This window comes from Vigna angularis, chromosome 1 (assembly GCF_016808095.1).
Source record: "Vigna angularis cultivar LongXiaoDou No.4 chromosome 1, ASM1680809v1, whole genome shotgun sequence".
NCBI classification, from domain to species: Eukaryota; Viridiplantae; Streptophyta; class Magnoliopsida; order Fabales; family Fabaceae; genus Vigna; species Vigna angularis.
Window position 1 is genome coordinate 64,096,538 of NC_068970.1, and position 18,025 is coordinate 64,114,562.

An 18,025-nucleotide genomic window follows, 5' to 3' on the forward strand; every position below is an offset into this window, starting at 1 on the left:
GTGTTAGGGTGCCTCCTAGCAAGCGCTTCTTTAACGTCACTAGCTTGACCCAGACAATTCATGGTTAAGTTGGATTCTTGATGTTAGTGTATTTTTTCCTTTCATGACACCAACATTTTCTGAGTAACTTACTTGTCACCAACTTAATTCTTCTTGAATATGGAGCCTCAATTTCGAGTACTCCATTTGCCTTTATGTCCTTGATGACCCATAACCTGTTCTTAAGATTCACAGGTTTTCCAGGTTTGAGTTCATCACTTTTCACTTCAATTTGTTGGTGAACTCTTTGCTTCTCCTTATTTCATCTCTTTCCTTCACTTTTGGATTGAAACAATTAAGATTCTTCTTGGCCAACTTGGCAACTTGCCTTGGAAGACTAGTAATTGCTAAAACTTCATCTTTTACTTTGGAACTAGTCTTTTCCTCTTGATTTTGCTTCACATCTTCAAAGACATTAAATATCACCTCCTCATCTTGGTCTTTTAATTTCACAGTTCCATCATCAACATGAATGACAACCTTAGATGTCTTCATGAAAGGTCTTCCAAGAATGAGAGGTATATCTACTCCTTTCTCCATTTCCATTACTACAAAATCAACAGGAAATTTTAGTTTATCAACTTTAATCACCACATCTTCCACTACACCGTAAGGATGCTTAATGGACCTATCTGCCATTTGCAAGATCATTCTTGTTGACTTGACTTCAAGGTCACCAATCTTTTTGAGCATAGATAGGGGCATCAAATTGATGCTAGCCCCTAAGTCAACAAGAGCCTTCCCTATATCATGATTTCCAATGGTGCAGGGGATAGTGAAACTCCCTGGATCTTTGACTTTTGGAGGTAGAGATTTCTGCATAATTGCACTGCAATTTCCCTGCACTTCAATTGTTTCCTCATCTAAATACTTCTTCTTTTTACTGAGGAATTGCTTCACATATTTTGCATAAGCAGGAATTTGTTGCAGTGCTTCAGTCAAGAGCAAAGTAATCTCAAGTTGATTAAATATCTTCTTGAACCGATCCATTTTTCTTTCCTTATCCTTCTGTGAAGTATTTTTAGGATAAGGAAGTTGCTTCACCAATACTTTCTCTTTTTGTCTTCCATCTTCCTTCCTGTTTCTACTTTCTTCTTTAATCACCTTCTTTTGATCATCCTCTTTGTGTGCTTGAATCTCTTTATTTGTCGGCTTCTCCTTATCTTCAAACCCCACTTCTTTTACACTTCTGGTTATTATGACATTACATTCCTCCCTGGGGTGAACTTCATTATTAGCCACAAATTTCTTTTCAGATGTCTCCTCAAGCTTCTTTGCAAGTTGACCCATTTGTGTCTCCAAATTTCTAATAGAGGCGTCTGTGCTCTTTTGATTTGATATGGACATTTGTATGAATTGTTGAAGAGTTTCTTCTAGTTTGGATGTCCTATCAGAAAGATTAGGTTGTTGTTGAAACTGTTGTTGTGGTGGTCTACTAGAACTAGCCTGACCCATGCTAGGATGAGGTCTCCATCCTTGATTATAATTTCCATAGTTGCCCGAACGGCCTTGATTTCCCATATAATTTACCTCTTCCTTAGCATTGGACTGAATAGCACACTGTCCATTTTGGTGCTCTCCACCACACAATTCACAACCTTGCACAGTTTGATGATGTTGTGCCTGTGATACAGTTTGGAGTTCCTTGGGTAATTGTGACAACTTTTTCATTAAAGACTCAAGTTGTTGAGTCATGATTTTATTTTGGGCTAACAAGGCATCTTGGGATTGCAATTCAAACATTCCTTTCTTTTGCATTTGCACTCTCTCACTTTGGACATCGTTATCACTAGATGCCATATTTTCAATTATTTCTTGTGCCTCATCAGGTGTCTTCCACCTAATGTTACCTCCAGCAGAGGCATCTAGCATAAGCTTTGTGTGAGATTTTAAACCTCCTAAGAAAAGGTTTAATTGAGTGGGAATGTCAAATCCATGAATTGGAGTTTTTCTCAGCAACCCCTTGAACCTCTCCCATGTTTGACTCAACGACTCTTCATGCTCTTGTTGAAAGGAGGATATTTCCTGTTTGCCTTTATTGATCTTGGATTGGGGGAAATATTTAGTCAAAAATTTTGCCACTACGTCATCCCAAGCAGTCAGACTCCCTTCAGGAAAAGAATTTAGCCAAAGCTTTGCATTTCCAGCCAAAGAAAAGGAAATAAACTCAATCTAATTGCTTCATCTGACACATGTAAAATTTTTACAGTGTTACAAATCTCAGTAAAAGTTGTCAGATGATCATAGGGATTTTCGTGTGACATTCCTGTAAACTGATTACTTTGAACAAGGTGAATCAGTGCAGGTTTCATTTCCATATGAGCAACATTTACCACAGGTCGGGCTATACTGTTGAAAGATGAAGGTACAGACACAGAAGCATAATCTTCCAACGTACGCCTAACTCGTTCGTCCTCATTATTTCCCTCCATATCCTTATCCTTTTGATCAAATGAAGAAAAAGTGTTGAAGATAGAAGACAAGCTAGCTTCTCTAGCTTCTTTTTTTCTATTTTCTCTCCTACGTCTACTGTTATTCCTACGGGCTGTTCTCTCAATCTCATAATCAAACAATAAATTTTCAGATTTTGTTCTCCTACTCATTCAGAGAACAAAAATCTCAAGATATCAACCCAAAGAAATAACAACAGAAACAAAACACAATGTATATATACAGATATACAAAAATTAAAAATAATGGATTTACAGATAATGGAACAGAATTGAAATTGATAAACAATGAATGACTGAAATAACAATAACAATCAAATTCCCCAGCAACGGCGCCAAAAACTTGATAACTTTTTGGCAAGTATACCAAATCGTTACAAGTAATACAGTGGATAAGTAAAAATGTATCGTTCTCCCAAGGGAATTTGAGTTACGTTAATCAATTAAAATTATTTATCAAGATCAATTACTGATGATAATTGTGATTTCAATTTGGATTTAAACATGAAATTAACAACGTAAAAAAATAAGATTTAAAAATGCGATAAAAGATCACTGGAATTGGTCTTTGACTAACATTACAGTAAGCTCCTGAACAACATATATTCTCTGTTCAAGCATTCACATGAGAGTATCTTGATTTAATTCCTTAAAACAAGTTCTAAAATTATCTATTGAATTATTAATTCCTTAATTAATTCATCAGATAATTTTGTATTAAGTTCAGATGTTAAGAATGACCAGAAGCACATAACTATTCCTAGCGTAATTACTTTTAGTTTCTTTTCTTACGTTTCTGGTTCTAAAAATACTTCCCAGTACAAAAGAACTTTTATAAAAAATAATACTTCCGTATAATCAAAAGCAAGTCAAGAAAAGAACATGAACAGAAATATATTGCACAGAAAATTTACATTAATGTTTCGTCATACAACCAATTTCAATGAACAGAAAATTTAGCCTATCCTAGACATCTCAAACGTACTCTTTACAGCAATTCCTTGCAGAAAGTGAAGTCTTGATGTCTTGAAAGGTCTCCTGATCGTCTCCTGAATTCTCCAGTATTTTTCTGGCTATTTTCGTGTGTCAGAAGATGCTTTGTGCCTTTCTGTCACGTCTTTTAAAACCACATAACGTCATTAATTCGCTCAGCGCACAGGTGTGTGTGCGCTATGCGAATTTCGTGTAACTGCTGCCTCTTAACTGATGTTATTCGCACAGCGCACAAGTAATGGTACGCTATGCGAATTTCTGTTTCCTGACAGTGCGAGTTTTGGCTTGCGCTATGCGAGAATTGACTGACAAACTCCCAATTATACATCCTTTTCAGTACAGTAATTTACAAAAACAATCTAAGTCTTATTACAAGATTTCACTGAGTAATAACATAAATAATTAGAAAATTGAAATCATTTATAAGTGTAAAAACAACTCTTTTTCACACTTATCAGTATACATGTTTTAAGCCATTTTACTCGCATATATCCACTCCTACATCAAAATCGACCTACTTCCCTAAAATAAACCATGCTAATAATTAACACAATTATAAATATAACTATAAACCAAAGGGGAAGCAAACACAATTATAAACCATGCTATCAATTAAATGACAATCAATTCCAGCACAGTCTTGCAGCAAAGGGGGAAGTAAATACATCATGTGCCAATTTGAAACTAAAAACAAGGGAAAGACAAATTTTTTACATAGAATAATGAATGTTACTAACATTCCTTTACATTCATTTAAGGCACGTTATAAAAATAAAATAATCATTAAAAAATTATAAATTTAAAAATAAAAATAAAAGAGTATGAAATAAATATAGAAAATATACGTCTGAAGTATCATTTTTCTTTTACATTCATCACGTTATAAAAGATAATATCTTTGACAAGTCAGCCAGTGTCAAATGTCAGTAACCTCAAATAAGGTGCCAGTAATTTTCCTTGTATATAAATATCCGCATTCTGCTCAGAGCGTTTGTCATATTTTATAGGTACGTGGTAAAATAATAAGGGTCTGTCCAAATAAAAAAAGTGAATGAAAAAGACTGATATGGAAATCTTAAGACTCTTCTCCGACGCATGTGATGCCCTCGGGTATATTGCCACTGCACCAAAAGCTACCCCGTGTGAAAGGGCAAAAAGTTCCACGAAAGAAGTTCTGTTATTCTAGTTAGTCAAATGAAACTTCTGTTTTCCACTCAAATTATTTTATCCATCCTCGTTTCAGAAAATGGTATATAATACTCCAATCAAAACACAACCATACACCACTTGATAAATCTTGTTCTTTTGCCTTAATTTTCTTTCCGTAAAGAGCAAAGAAACTACCCACTTTTCTGTTCTATCTCCAAATTTTCAACGAAAGCATGCCAGGCTTCACCATTAAGATCACTCAGGCCTTTTCATCCAGCCATCCAACTATGACCACCCCTTCCTCCTTCCTTGCATCCATACTCGCCCTTGCTTTCTTCTTAGCAGCTTTGCCACAATCCTACTCTCAACAAAACAACACCTACTCCATTTGCAGCCAATCTTTCAGCTGTGGAACTCTCACAAACCTATCCTATCCTTTCTGGGGAGGGAGCCGACCCCAGTTTTGTGGCCGCAATGGCTTCAACCTCACCTGCATGGATAACCGAAACGCTTCGCTTCAAGTTGGTTCCATGAACTTCCATGTACTACACATCAACCAAACGGCTTCCACCATGAGAATGGTGCGAACAGACCTTGTCTATGATCGCTGCTCTTCCAATTTCACCAACACTTCTCTCAGTTCCAGTCCCTTTGCTTTCCTCCCCACCGTCCAGAATGTCACTGTATTCTACGATTGCCCCTCTCAGGATTCTGTCGGGGGAAACTCCTTTACGTGTCAGAATGATACTAATAAGCACGCTTTCTATGTGGTCAATGGAACTCAGCTGAGGCAGTTCCCGGGCCTTCAGAACTGCGGGGTTAGCGTTCTGGTGCAAGTTTCAGAGGGTGTTGTTTGGGATTCTGGGAACGGGATTGAGCCGCTGAAGAAAGCGTTGGATCAAGGGTTTGATGTGAAGTTTGATGCCGAGTGGAGTTCTCAGTGCACAGCGTGCAGGGATTCTGGAGGAGCATGTGGAACGAATGAGAATGATTCCAATCAGTTTTCTTGCTATTGCTCGGGTGGAACTCGGGGTTCAGTTTGCTCTACTCACGAAAGTATGTTCTCTTTTCTCTTATCTCTTCGTTTTCTGAATTGAATACCTCTAGTACACCAAAAATGTTTCTATTATTTAGTATCCTACCATTTTGGTCTCATGCACACACAAGCTTAACTCATCCTATATGTATAAAGGTGAAGAAGATACATAATGATGGAGATTACGTTTCATCTCTTCCTACCTTTGTGATAATCTAAGTGTAAAACGTAGTTAATGAAAAACTTAACAAATTGTATTTAAAAGGAAAACCTCTAATACTAATCATAATTTCCTAGTATTAGTTTTCTCCTTTTGATATTGATGGCATTTTAGACAGTAGGTACAGTGAGGGGAATATATTAATTGGGAATGTGCGTCATGTGACAGAAACATGGTTAAAATATAGGGAATGTACGTGGCAATAATTATTAGTTTTGGTAGTGAAAATGCTTAGAATTATAGCAAACAGAGTCAAGTTTTTTTGTTTGTTTTAGCATCATAGTTTGACCTGGATGCTGCAGATGAGACGTTCCAGCTAACCGGAACCCCATTTGGTTTAAACAAATATACTTTGTGCAGCATCTGCGTATTACTAATTTACTGTATAATAAAATAACAACAATAATAAGCTACATATTGATGAAAAAACAGGTCACAAAAGTACACCAGCGTGGCATGACTAATAGACACGCAACACTTTCAGCTCGTTTTCCGCAATGGTTGACTTTTCAGTTTCCACTGCCTTCCAGAGTAATGGTAGGCCACGTGTTGGTGTGGTTTAGGTAGATACTTGTTGGAGTTCAAGAATCAATCACGGGGTTAAGTTTGAAAATTGTAACACTCACTTTAACTTATTAGGATTGGTAGGATTTACCATTTTTAAACATGATACTCACTGTTATAATTGGAGTTTGAATTCACATGTGACATTTTTGTCCATTAAGATCTCAATCATTATAGTGACGTATGTTTTTTCGTGCAGGTAGCAGGAATAGCAGAGTGTTGAAGCTGGTTTTAGGTGCTTTTTTTTTTTCACAAACACTTCTCATATTATATGCATTTGTTTTCTGGACATATATCATGTAATAAGACAATCTTAATCGATCATAAACTCTGCTAACAGGTTTCGTTGGTACTGGATTTGCACTACCTCTAATCGCTGTCATCATATGCCGCAACAAAGCTAGAATTTGGAAATTTATATTGATACAATTGGGCAAGATAAAAAAGAATGATCGAGTTATAGAAGCCTTCCTTGAAAGCCAAGGTTCTATGGGTATAAAGAGATACAGTTTCTCTGATGTTAAGAAAATGACGGACTCCTTCAAAATTAAACTGGGGGAAGGTGGTTATGGATCTGTGTACAAAGGAAAGTTACTCAACGGTTGTTCGGTGGCAGTGAAGATACTGAACGAATCAAAGGAGAATGGCGAAGAGTTTATCAATGAGGTTGCAAGCATAAGCAAAACATCTCATGTTAACATTGTCTCTCTCCTTGGATTCTGCCTAGATGGAAGCAGAAAAGCCCTCGTGTATGAGTTTATGTCCAATGGTTCACTTGAGAAGTACATTCACAAGAAAGCAGCAGAAAAAAATAAAACCAGTACTCCACCATTGGGTTGGGACAGATTGAACCAGATTGCAATAGGCATAGCTCGAGGACTTGAGTATTTGCATAAAGGATGCAACACTCGGATTCTGCATTTTGACATCAAGCCACATAACATCCTTTTGGACGAAACTTACCGCCCAAAGATATCAGATTTTGGACTTGCTAAGCTGAGCACAATAGATGAAAGCATTATATCAATGTCAAATGCTAGAGGGACAGTAGGGTATGTGGCTCCTGAAGTGTTCAATAAAAGTTTTGGAGGTGTTTCACACAAGTCTGATGTTTACAGCTATGGAATGATGCTGCTAGAAATGGTTGGAGGACAGAAGAACATCAACGTTGAAGCTAGTCGCTCAAGCGAACTATATTTCCCACATTTGGTTATTTACAAGAAGCTTGAGCAGGGCAATGATTTGGGACTTGAGGGGATATTGTCTGGTGAGGAGAATGAGATAGCAAAGAGAATGACTACGGTGGCTTTGTGGTGCATTCAGACAATTCCTTCTCACAGACCTACCATAAGTAGAGTGATTGACATGTTGTTAGGTAGTGCAGATTCCTTGGAAATACCACCAAAACCTTTCCTCTCTTCTCCTCCAAGATCAACAGGTTTTTCCACTGCAATATCCGAATCATTTGATAGTCTCTCGTGCAGCTCATAGTTGCGTCTCTTCTGTCAAAAATTTTTCAAACCGAACATTCGGTATTGATGATCAAAGCTTAAGGTTTGATCTGTCTTTCATTTTCATGCAATAGTTATTTAAGTGTCCTTTTTTCTATTATTTGGAGGCGGTACGGGTGATGGGCATCACGCATGCATATGTGAAATAACTGCAACAAATGAAACAGTTTGTGGCCTTTCATATTTGGAGAATTGTGTTGTAAACATTAATTTATTAGTTCGGTTGTTATGTATTTACAAACTTTTCTATCATCATTGGAGAATATTATATGTTTCGGATGCAAGTGGTCTAGTCTTCTCTTAGACGGATCGAGTATTCTCTTCAACAAGTGATTTTTTACTCATTGTCTTAAGCACCTATTTTTGCACCATTTCAAATTTTCTTCAATGGGTGGTCTTCCACTAATCATCTTCAAATCCAATTTTGTTTTTGGACATTATCGTAGATACTGTCAGGTTTCTCTCCTACTAAAGTCAGTTTGGTTCACATAGCAGAAACAATAAATACGTACAATAAATATATAAATAATGTGTCGTAAAAATTTCAACAACTATACTTTTTATTCCTCTATAGTTTTTCCAATAAACTTTTGGTAAAGATGACCTAATTACAATTCAATTTTGTTTTAACTTTATTACTTACCTATTTAGATTAACTTCTAATAATAACTTATATCATTCTTCTTTAGGCTTAGAGGATTAGTCATGACATTTACATCAATATGCATATGTTGACATATATACTGTATATTATACAACTTTTTCTGCCACAAATTTGTTTAATTATTTTTATAAAGAAAAATCTTAATTATTATAATCTTTTAATTTATATATTAAAAAATATAAAATATTTGTCACTTTTAAGATATTTTTATTTTTATCTAATATTTCTCTTTGCCAAATATTGATAATATTGAAGCTAAGATATGAATTTGTAACGAAACGTCATTATGTTTATCTTCCAGGATTTTAGTTATTTTGCACTTCATAAGCATCTAGTTGAAATGCATTAAGTCTCTGTTTAATTTGACTAACTTTCTATAAGTTTTTTTTCTCTCTCTCTCTCTATATATATAATTTTTTTTTTCAGTGCTTGAAGTGCTAAGAGTAACACAACTCTTGCTCGGTTCATCAACCTAAATTTACAAATGCATCAAAAGGGAATAAAAGCATGCATTTTCCAAACTATTAGAAATATAAGACTTAGCCTAAGAGAAATAAGAAAGTTAAGTTCAACAACAACAAAAAATCATAAGTCTATTGTATTCAAATTTTAGATAGAAGGTAATCTTGTAAGTTCAATTCATGTCTCGTTACTCGTCTATCATAAATAAATGTATAATAACTATTAATTTAAGTATATAAATAGATAATAGTTTCATTAATCATTAATTTATATTGCTATAATATAATTGTCAAGCAAGTAGGTATTTTATTTTAATGAAATATAGAAGTATTATTATTTTTTATATAGTTAAATTGTTTTCAGAGGGAAAGATCACGTTTTGCGAACAGTTGGTTGTGTCAGATTGTGAAAAATACGTAAATATATTTTTACTTTATGATATAACTATATTAAAATGTTGAATTGATCTGATCTTGTTTGATATATTAGAAGTCTTCGTGGATTTGATTTAGACTTAAATAAATAATCTAATCAAACTTATAGAAATAAAATCAAATTGAGTGATGTTGGTGTTAATAAATAAATAAATATAATTTAAATGTGTCCCATAAAAATAAAAAAAATAAAAAAACACGAATTTATCTCGATATAGTAGTTACGTATTTGCTATTCATGGATAAAATGTTATACAATATTCGGTTAAATAACATTTTTATTATTTTCTTAAAAGAACATTACGTTTGATTAAAATTCAATTAGGTAGCTGTTTCTTATTGTAAAAATATTTGTTATAATTTAGAAAAAATAGAGTGGTTTTTATATATATATTAAAATTATATAAGATTTTGTTAATCTAACCTAATTTCGGATTCGATGTATAATGATGTTGATGTGAGAAGGAAAAGGCACCCATTCTGGTACGCTCGTGTAAGGAAATGACAGGTTTCCAACTATATACGGGGATTGCATAACTAATGGAACCTAAAAGTTGCGTAAAGGTTCTTCGCTAAGTTTCTCATTTAAATTTTATTATCATCTTTGCCACTGTTCTTGATGATTTTTATTTTATTTTGCTGTGTTGAAATTTTATTTAAAAGAAAGAGCAACAAATGATTGGGTAGACCAAACTCATAGCTGTGTTACTTTCATTTGCCTAATGTCCGTTCTGGTGATTAAAATTATAAAAGGGAGCATCGTGAACGGGGAAGAGCAATTAACATACGCATGTGGTTCACACGTATCATAAAATGGAATAAACCATTTTGAAGTTGGAATATTACCAAAGCAATTCAAAATAAATGTTAGTACCTGCAATTAAATCCATGGTCCCAATACCAAAAGCATCACAAAGAGCCTATCTATTTATATAGTTTTTCATCCAATCATTTTCACGTAAGCAGCTTCTAAAATAATTAAAAACATTGATAAAACTTGACAAGCCAAGTTTATCAAATTTGTGTATTATTAAAGGATGTTAAAAACATATACTCTAATATAATTAATATAATTTAGCGAACCTATTAAATTGTAAATTATAAAAGAGTTTGAGGTAGTTAGAGGTAATTGAAATCTTAATAAATTAAAATTTACGATTTGATTATGTTTTTCATCACATACCATCATAAAAAAATTCATTCTCTTTTTTCAAAAAGACAAAATGAGGTTTCTAAGAAATAAATAAATAGCTTCATTATCGAAGGTCATTAAACTAATTATGTTTAATCATGCATGACGTGTTTTTCTAAATCAACGTCTATGTAGCTAAGCACTCGTTAAAATTTGAAAACATGATAATATCTGGTAATATTGGTTATTTAGTATATTTATGACAAGTATTGATTAGTATAAAAAACATTAATTACAATTTAAAATAGTTTTTATTTTTTAACTAAAATATATCGTCAGTATAACTTTTTTATATCATCGTGTAGTAATAATGCCACGTACAACAAAGTTATTAAATTTTATAACAATGGTAGAATTTTAAATATTTAAATATAAATTAAAAAAGATAATATGATATGTAAAAATATAAATAAATATAATTTTAATAAAAGGTTTTACAATTTATTTAAAAAAGGATTTATTAAGTTTATAAAATAAAATAAAATGAAAATATATTGCAGTAGGTCTTGTTTAAGTCTAAAGTAATTATCGATGGTTAGAAAATGAAAAAAACAGGGAAGAGACTCCCATAAAATTCCTCGTCGCACAAATGTCATCTAAATTAGCGTTCATCTACTGCAAACTCCACTCATTAAGGTCCTCTTCTCCTTCCTCTTCCACCCTCTTCCTTCCACCTATAAATACACGTCGCATCTTTCTCTCACTAACAGATTTTCTCTCACCAACACACTTTCTCTTTGGTCTCAACCTTCTGGATTTCCTTTTCCTTTCTTCAGGTAACCGTCCATGGTGCTCTTCAACGTTTCGCGCGTAGACACTACTCCCTTCGATGGCCAGAAGCCTGGAACCTCTGGTCTCCGCAAGAAGGTTGCATTTCTTCTCTTCTTCTTCTCAATTCTCACTCGCCATTTCATTCATTCCCAAATCACTTCATCCTTTGATTTCTCCGCGCTTCGTATATTCTTTCTTGTTTTGTTTTTCTCAGAGTTGCAGTGCTGGATCTTGTCTTGAAATGAGATATTCTGATTCCGATCTCCTTCGGATCATGTTATTTTGATTGAGCTGCATGTGATGTTTATGCGTTGTGTTTGAGATGAATCGCGATTGGATCAGAATGAATTCGTTATACGCGGTTTAGGATCAGTTTAATTGTTAAGTTGTTCGGAATTGCAATGTAGTTTGAATTATTTGTTCTGTTGTAAGATCTGTTTCACATCGGTGCTTTCTTCTTCGTTGCTCGTTATTCCTTCTGTTAATAGTAATGGTTTCTTGCTGGATGGATCTTTTCAGGTGAAAGTATTTGTTCAACCTCATTACCTCCATAACTTTGTTCAGGCAACGTTCAATGCATTAACCGAGGAAAAAGTCAGAGGTAGGAATCCTTCAATTTTCTTACTTTGCTTCAAACTCACGGTAGTGAAATTTTATAATTAGCTGTACTGCGCCAGAAATGAATATGCATTTTTTGTCATGACAAAAGAAGATAGGGATTCATCATATCTTTTCAGAAACTGTTTTCCTTTTCTGGTTTCATTATACTGTAAGATTGTGAGAACTGTTTCTTCCATTCTTGTAGGTGCAACACTAGTTGTATCTGGTGATGGTCGTTATTTTTCAAAGGATGCCATTCAGGTACTTTTTCACTGCCCATTTTTGTTGCTTTTAGTGTAGTCTTCGTGGTGTCTGAAGTATTTGGTTTATCAATTACTTTATAAGTGCTGGCAAAATGGTAACACTTCTTTGGAAAATTTCTCATTTGCATTTCTTTGTTGTCTTACTATTTTTTCCGATGCGGTCAATTTGAAATTGAGCTTTTTTCTTTTTCTTTAGGTTTAATTTTATTTGTTCTACATCTAACACAGGCAGACATTTGGACTAATCCGACTTCTGCACATCGTTAATGATCTTAATGAACCTGCAGATTATAACTAAAATGTCAGCAGCAAATGGTGTAAGACGTGTTTGGGTTGGTCAAAATGGATTGCTTTCAACTCCTGCTGTGTCTGCTGTCATACGTGAAAGAGTTGGAGCTGATGTGAGTAATGTTTTCTACAGTTTGGTTCTCATTATTTGCTATCTCATTATTATGCTTAGAATGCTTTTTATTTCTTCGAATATGGTGCATGATTTTTATAGTGGAAGAACATCAGGTAATATATTTCTCTGCTGTATTAAAGCAAAAATAGTGATTAAAAAAATTGTTATCTGTACAGGGATCCAAGGCAACAGGTGCATTTATACTGACAGCAAGTCACAATCCCGGTGGTCCTGATGAGGTGAGAATTGCTGTGAATTACTTTAATTATTTCTAGACGAGTTAAACTATATTAATGTGTATGATTATATCCAGTATAGTAATTTAATGTGTGGATCTCTCTCACGTTCTATTTCTGAAATCTGGACTAGGTTTTCTGACAATTAGCCTATAGCTATGCCAGTTGAGTTGTTTGCGGCTGACTTACATTGCTTAGATCAATATAATCTGTGTTTCACGGAGTTACAAATGACATGAAAAAAAATTGTGCCCTATTCATTTTTTTTTTATCTTGTATGACCCAACGATAAGTGATAATACCTATTTTTTCTTTACAGAAGATAAAAAGGTAGCAAGTAGTCAAAAACCAAAGAGCAAGAAATATCAGGGAAACATTTAATTACACAATATTATTTTTAAAATGCAGGGAAGATTTCAGTGACAAGCTTGATCTATGTGAACCTTAACATATTGCGTTTATGTGACCATGAACATATTCCAGAGTGTCCCTTCCCCAAAATAATCTTGTGGTTATAAAATTATTGTTTTTCTTAGATATCAACGAGACATAATTAAGTTAACAAGGTGAATATTTTCATAGATAACTGTAGGAGTGGATGGGAGTTTCTTGGGTAGTATTATACTGATATCTAATTGGTTGTAAAATTAACTCTAAATGATTGTAACTGTCATTTTTTTCAATGTTGTAGGATTTTGGTATTAAATATAATATGGAAAACGGTGGACCTGCACCAGAGGGAATTACTAACAAGATATATGAATTCACTACAACAATTAAGGAGTACCTGATTGCTGCAGATCTTCCAGATGTACTGCTCAAGACCTGGCTACAAATCTTCCCCTTTTCTTTATTTATATCACCTTGTTTTTAATCAAGACTGTACTTTTTTGTATCAATCTAACCCATATTTCCCATTCCCTGATTGTCTACCCAGGTGGATATCACCACAACAGGTGTTACAAACTTTACAGGCCCTGAAGGACCATTTGACGTTGAGGTTTTTGATTCAGCGAGTGATTATATAAAATTGATGAAGTAAGATTTTACAACTTCATTGTACACTCTGCGTGACTACAACTAATTTTTATGCAGTTGGATTTCTTTTGTCATGTCATATCGTGATGACAACTGCCAATTGAGCTGCGAAACTGGAGAACATTGAAAGAAGAAAATGTTTAAATTTGTCAAGCTGTATGAGTTTCTTTTAATAAACTTTCCTGCCTTTTCCTTTTTGAGTATCCAGTTTGGTATCACATGAGGCAGTTGTTCTTACAACAAGCAATTCTTTTATTTTCTTATTTTAATAAGATCATTAAGTGTTCTATATTTGTACTTGCTTCTGCTGATTCAATCCTTTCTTTCTCCATGCTTGAAATTTTGCAGGTCAATTTTTGATTTTGAATCTATCAAGAAACTGCTGTCCTCTCCTAAGTTCACTTTCTGGTATATTTTGGGGATGATGTTTAAACTTTGATATAGAACTTTTCTTAGTTTTTTTAATTCCAAACTTTATAGTAAATTTCTTTACCTTCATTGAAGTTATGATGCACTTCATGGGGTTGCTGGAGCATATGCAAAGAGTATTTTTGTGGATGAACTTGGAGCACAAGAAAGCTCTTTACTGAACTGTACACCTAAGGTCTTATTCTCTTGTTGATTATTTCTTAGTATGGCTTTCAATATTCTGAGTGCTGGTGGTGATTTGTCTTTGATTTGTGGATGACTTATTGGATATAGGAAGACTTTGGAGGAGGACACCCAGACCCCAATTTGACTTATGCGAAAGAGTTGGTTGCTCGATTGGGATTGGGCAAATCAGAACCACAAGATGAGCCCCCAGAGTTTGGTGCTGCTGCTGATGGTGATGCAGATCGCAACATGATACTTGGTAAAAGGTAGTGTTACCCTTATTTATGATGAATTTGAATCTTTTCTTACCTTTTAGTGTAATATTTTTGTATCCCTTGTTTGTTAGGTTTTTTGTCACTCCTTCAGATTCCGTGGCCATTATTGCTGCAAATGCTGTTGATGCTATACCATACTTCTCTACTGGTTTAAAGGGTGTTGCCAGGTTTTCATCATTTTCATATGTTTGAAGCTCTTCTCTCTCAATTTCGTCAGTAGTCTGTGTTTGCGCATACAGAAGCACATGTGCTAATGTGCACTTGAGCCATTTTATGTAGTTATTATGACAACCTTATACTTGCACACGTTTAGTAATTGTTCTGTCTTGTAACTATCTAGTTAGCTGCTGCAAAAGGTGTGATTGAATTTGTTTCTAGTTGGAATATGAAACAGGAAGAATTTACATCGAATTAAACAGAAGTTGTTGATCTGCTGTTAATCTAGAGCTTAATGTCTACCAATTTTAAACCGTAAATATTTTGTAGGAGCATGCCAACCTCTGCTGCCCTGGATGTTGTAGCCAAACATCTGAATTTGAAATTTTTTGAGGTACTCTGCTCTTCGATGCCTTTACTTATGAAAACATTTGGCAGTGGCTTTTGGGCACACAATTATTTAATTTATTTATTATTCAAAACCAGGTCCCCACAGGTTGGAAGTTCTTTGGTAATTTAATGGATGCTGGATTATGTTCAGTCTGTGGTGAAGAAAGTTTTGGGACTGGTACGTTTTTGCCATGCATTAAGAGGAGCAAACTACAACTTTAAACTTTTTTAAAACCTAATTTTATCTTGTGATTATTCCTTATGTTTGTGGTTAGGTTCTGACCATATTCGTGAGAAAGATGGAATCTGGGCAGTTCTGGCCTGGCTATCTATACTTGCATATAAAAATAAAGATAAACTTGAAGACAAGCTTGTCACTGTTGAAGACATAGTTCGCCAACATTGGGCTACTTATGGGCGCCATTATTATACTCGATATGACTACGAAGTATGATACTATCACATTTTGTTATATTTTGTTATAACCCGTTTTGAAAATCTGTTAATGACCTCAACTTTTTTCGTTAAAGAACGTGGATGCAGGTGCAGCTAAGGAATTGATGGCTTATCTGGTCAAGCTGCAGTCCTCACTTTCAGAAGTCAACGAGTATGTTAATATTAGTAATTTATTACACCAAGATTATTTTAGTTGAGTTTCCTTACAGTATATTTCCCCCTTATCATGCAGTAAAAGCTTTTGGCAATCAATTTGATCATTGAATGAAATTATTTAAATTGATATCAAGAAGCTGATCTGTACGTTGTACTTCTGGATAATGGCAGCCCCATAGTTATTTTACAGTTCTTCCCTATCTTTTTGATACTTCTTATAAAGATATTCTTTGGGTGAGAACTGTCCTATACTTGCTTACCTGAGTATCGTACACAATCCATCAACAAAAAACCTCAAATAACTAGTGCATCTCCAAAGAACCAAAAACTGGCGACATTCTGGTGGACTTCTCTAGGAGTCATTGACCTAAAGCAAAAGCACAAAATTCTACCATTATTCAAAAAACCTAGGTAATACAATCCAAACGTTTATCATGTAAGATATTGACCAAGTCATGAAAAAGTATACATCGGTCCACTTCCTTTTGTCTTCCCGCTTCAGTTCACTTCTCCTGTTGATTATAGATATGTTGTAGTTACCTATTCGTAGATCCGCTTTAGTTCACCTCCGGTGCTAATTATTGATCTGTTGCTCATCACAATAGAATTTCCTGATTATTTAGAATAATTTAGAAATAAGCAATTGGACTTGAACTGATGAATATGTTACAGTTACCTGTTTAGTTAATCGGTATTTGACCTAGGAATAAGGTTACTCGGTTAAGGGGTTGAATATGGCGTATCATGGTAAATCTAATGAATTTATTCCCTTATTTTTAGGATTATTAACGGGGTAAGGTCAGATGTTTCGAAGGTTTCCCACGCTGATGAATTTGAGTACAAAGATCCTGTGGATGGTTCCATCTCATCACATCAGGGAATTCGATATTTATTTGAGGATGGATCGCGATTGGTGAGTTTACTGCTTAAGAAATATTTGTTGCGACTAACTTGATGGAAGTGGGAGGAAATTCGTAATTGAAAATGCATGTTCCATATTCATCTTTTTCCATTGTTAGGAACTTGAAGTTGATGTGGGATTTTTTTTCCCTTAAGATATATTTCATTTTCCATTTTCTCTTCATTTTTCATGGGGTCTACTAAACTACCTTGATTTCTTATGTTCAATACGCTACCCTAGATTTTCCGTCTCTCTGGAACTGGATCAGAAGGTGCAACTATTCGACTATACATTGAGCAATATGAAAAGGATCCATCAAAAATAGGGAGACTTTCAAATGAGGCGCTTGCTCCTCTTGTAAGATGCATAAAATGTTTCATATTGAAGATGCTTTTAACTCTAGTCTTGACTGACTTGAATTTCCCAATTACAGGTGGAAGTTGCATTGAAACTTTCAAAAATGGAGGAATTCACTGGTCGATCTGCACCAACTGTGATTACATGAACGCATACAAGTGGAGCGTGGTTAGATCTGAGAATGTCATTTTGTTGTCCAGTTTCTATCCGGTGTTACGGATAGCCGACCTGTACCTTTGGTTGTTTGCAGCTTTTGCTGTGGGCACTTGAGTGGAGTTTGAATTACTTTATCTAAATTTTGATGTGCTGAATAATTTGCAACTGCTGAGTGCTATAATTATAGTCTTTTAATATAATTGTTCCTCTAGGGGGCACTCCCTTCTTCTTTAGGTTGCTGCCGTGATATTTGATTTCTCTCGTAATCTTTGGAAGAAGATAGATGGATACTGGCAGAACAAACAACGGTTAGCTGTTTCGTTTCAAATGTCTTGTACGGGTTCATGGGCCATTTTAGATTATTTCTGGTGAAAAAGTGTTGCCAAAAAAATTCCGTAGAATGAAAGAATGGTGCCAGAGTGTTTTGGTGGCCAAATGAATCTTAATCGCAGCTGGCATACTGAAAACAGAAATGAAAGAAAAGGTAGGCATAACGAGACTGACGAAATCTTAATACTGAACAATTAACCTTATGGGCAAACGCCAGAGATTTCTTTTC

General features: G+C 34.6%; 3 protein-coding genes and 1 non-coding gene across 4 annotated transcripts; 3 read left to right on the forward strand and 1 right to left on the reverse strand.

Moving 5' to 3' along the window:
• Window positions 1-261: 261 nt before the first annotated feature.
• LOC108323145 (uncharacterized) lies at window positions 262-2,471 on the reverse strand. The gene is made up of 3 exons (XM_017555510.2): window positions 2,255-2,471; window positions 568-2,147; window positions 262-435 (listed from the first exon to the last, which is right to left on the reverse strand). Exons 1-3 carry the CDS (start codon window positions 2,469-2,471, stop codon window positions 262-264), a joined length of 1,971 nt encoding a protein of 656 aa, XP_017410999.2.
• Window positions 1,970-2,076, forward strand: LOC128195135 (small nucleolar RNA R71). The gene has a single exon (XR_008246707.1). It is a non-coding gene; the product is annotated as a small nucleolar RNA R71 (small nucleolar RNA).
• A 2,313-nt stretch (window positions 2,472-4,784) lies between the features above and the next one.
• Window positions 4,785-8,255, forward strand: LOC108323144 (LEAF RUST 10 DISEASE-RESISTANCE LOCUS RECEPTOR-LIKE PROTEIN KINASE-like 2.1). The gene is made up of 3 exons (XM_017555509.2): window positions 4,785-5,687; window positions 6,651-6,686; window positions 6,792-8,255. The coding sequence occupies exons 1-3, from the start codon at window positions 4,865-4,867 to the stop codon at window positions 7,940-7,942; spliced, it is 2,010 nt and encodes a 669-aa protein (XP_017410998.1). The 5' UTR covers window positions 4,785-4,864; the 3' UTR covers window positions 7,943-8,255.
• Window positions 8,256-11,247: 2,992 nt separating this feature from the next.
• LOC108323161 (phosphoglucomutase, cytoplasmic) lies at window positions 11,248-17,699 on the forward strand. Its single transcript, XM_017555525.2, has 19 exons — window positions 11,248-11,350; window positions 11,491-11,581; window positions 12,005-12,086; window positions 12,291-12,346; window positions 12,636-12,749; window positions 12,928-12,990; window positions 13,679-13,798; window positions 13,925-14,025; window positions 14,374-14,433; window positions 14,530-14,629; window positions 14,728-14,885; window positions 14,966-15,061; window positions 15,381-15,444; window positions 15,537-15,618; window positions 15,716-15,888; window positions 15,971-16,047; window positions 16,833-16,965; window positions 17,194-17,310; window positions 17,387-17,699. Exons 2-19 carry the CDS (start codon window positions 11,501-11,503, stop codon window positions 17,456-17,458), a joined length of 1,749 nt encoding a protein of 582 aa, XP_017411014.1. The 5' UTR covers window positions 11,248-11,350; window positions 11,491-11,500; the 3' UTR covers window positions 17,459-17,699.
• Window positions 17,700-18,025: the final 326 nt, after the last annotated feature.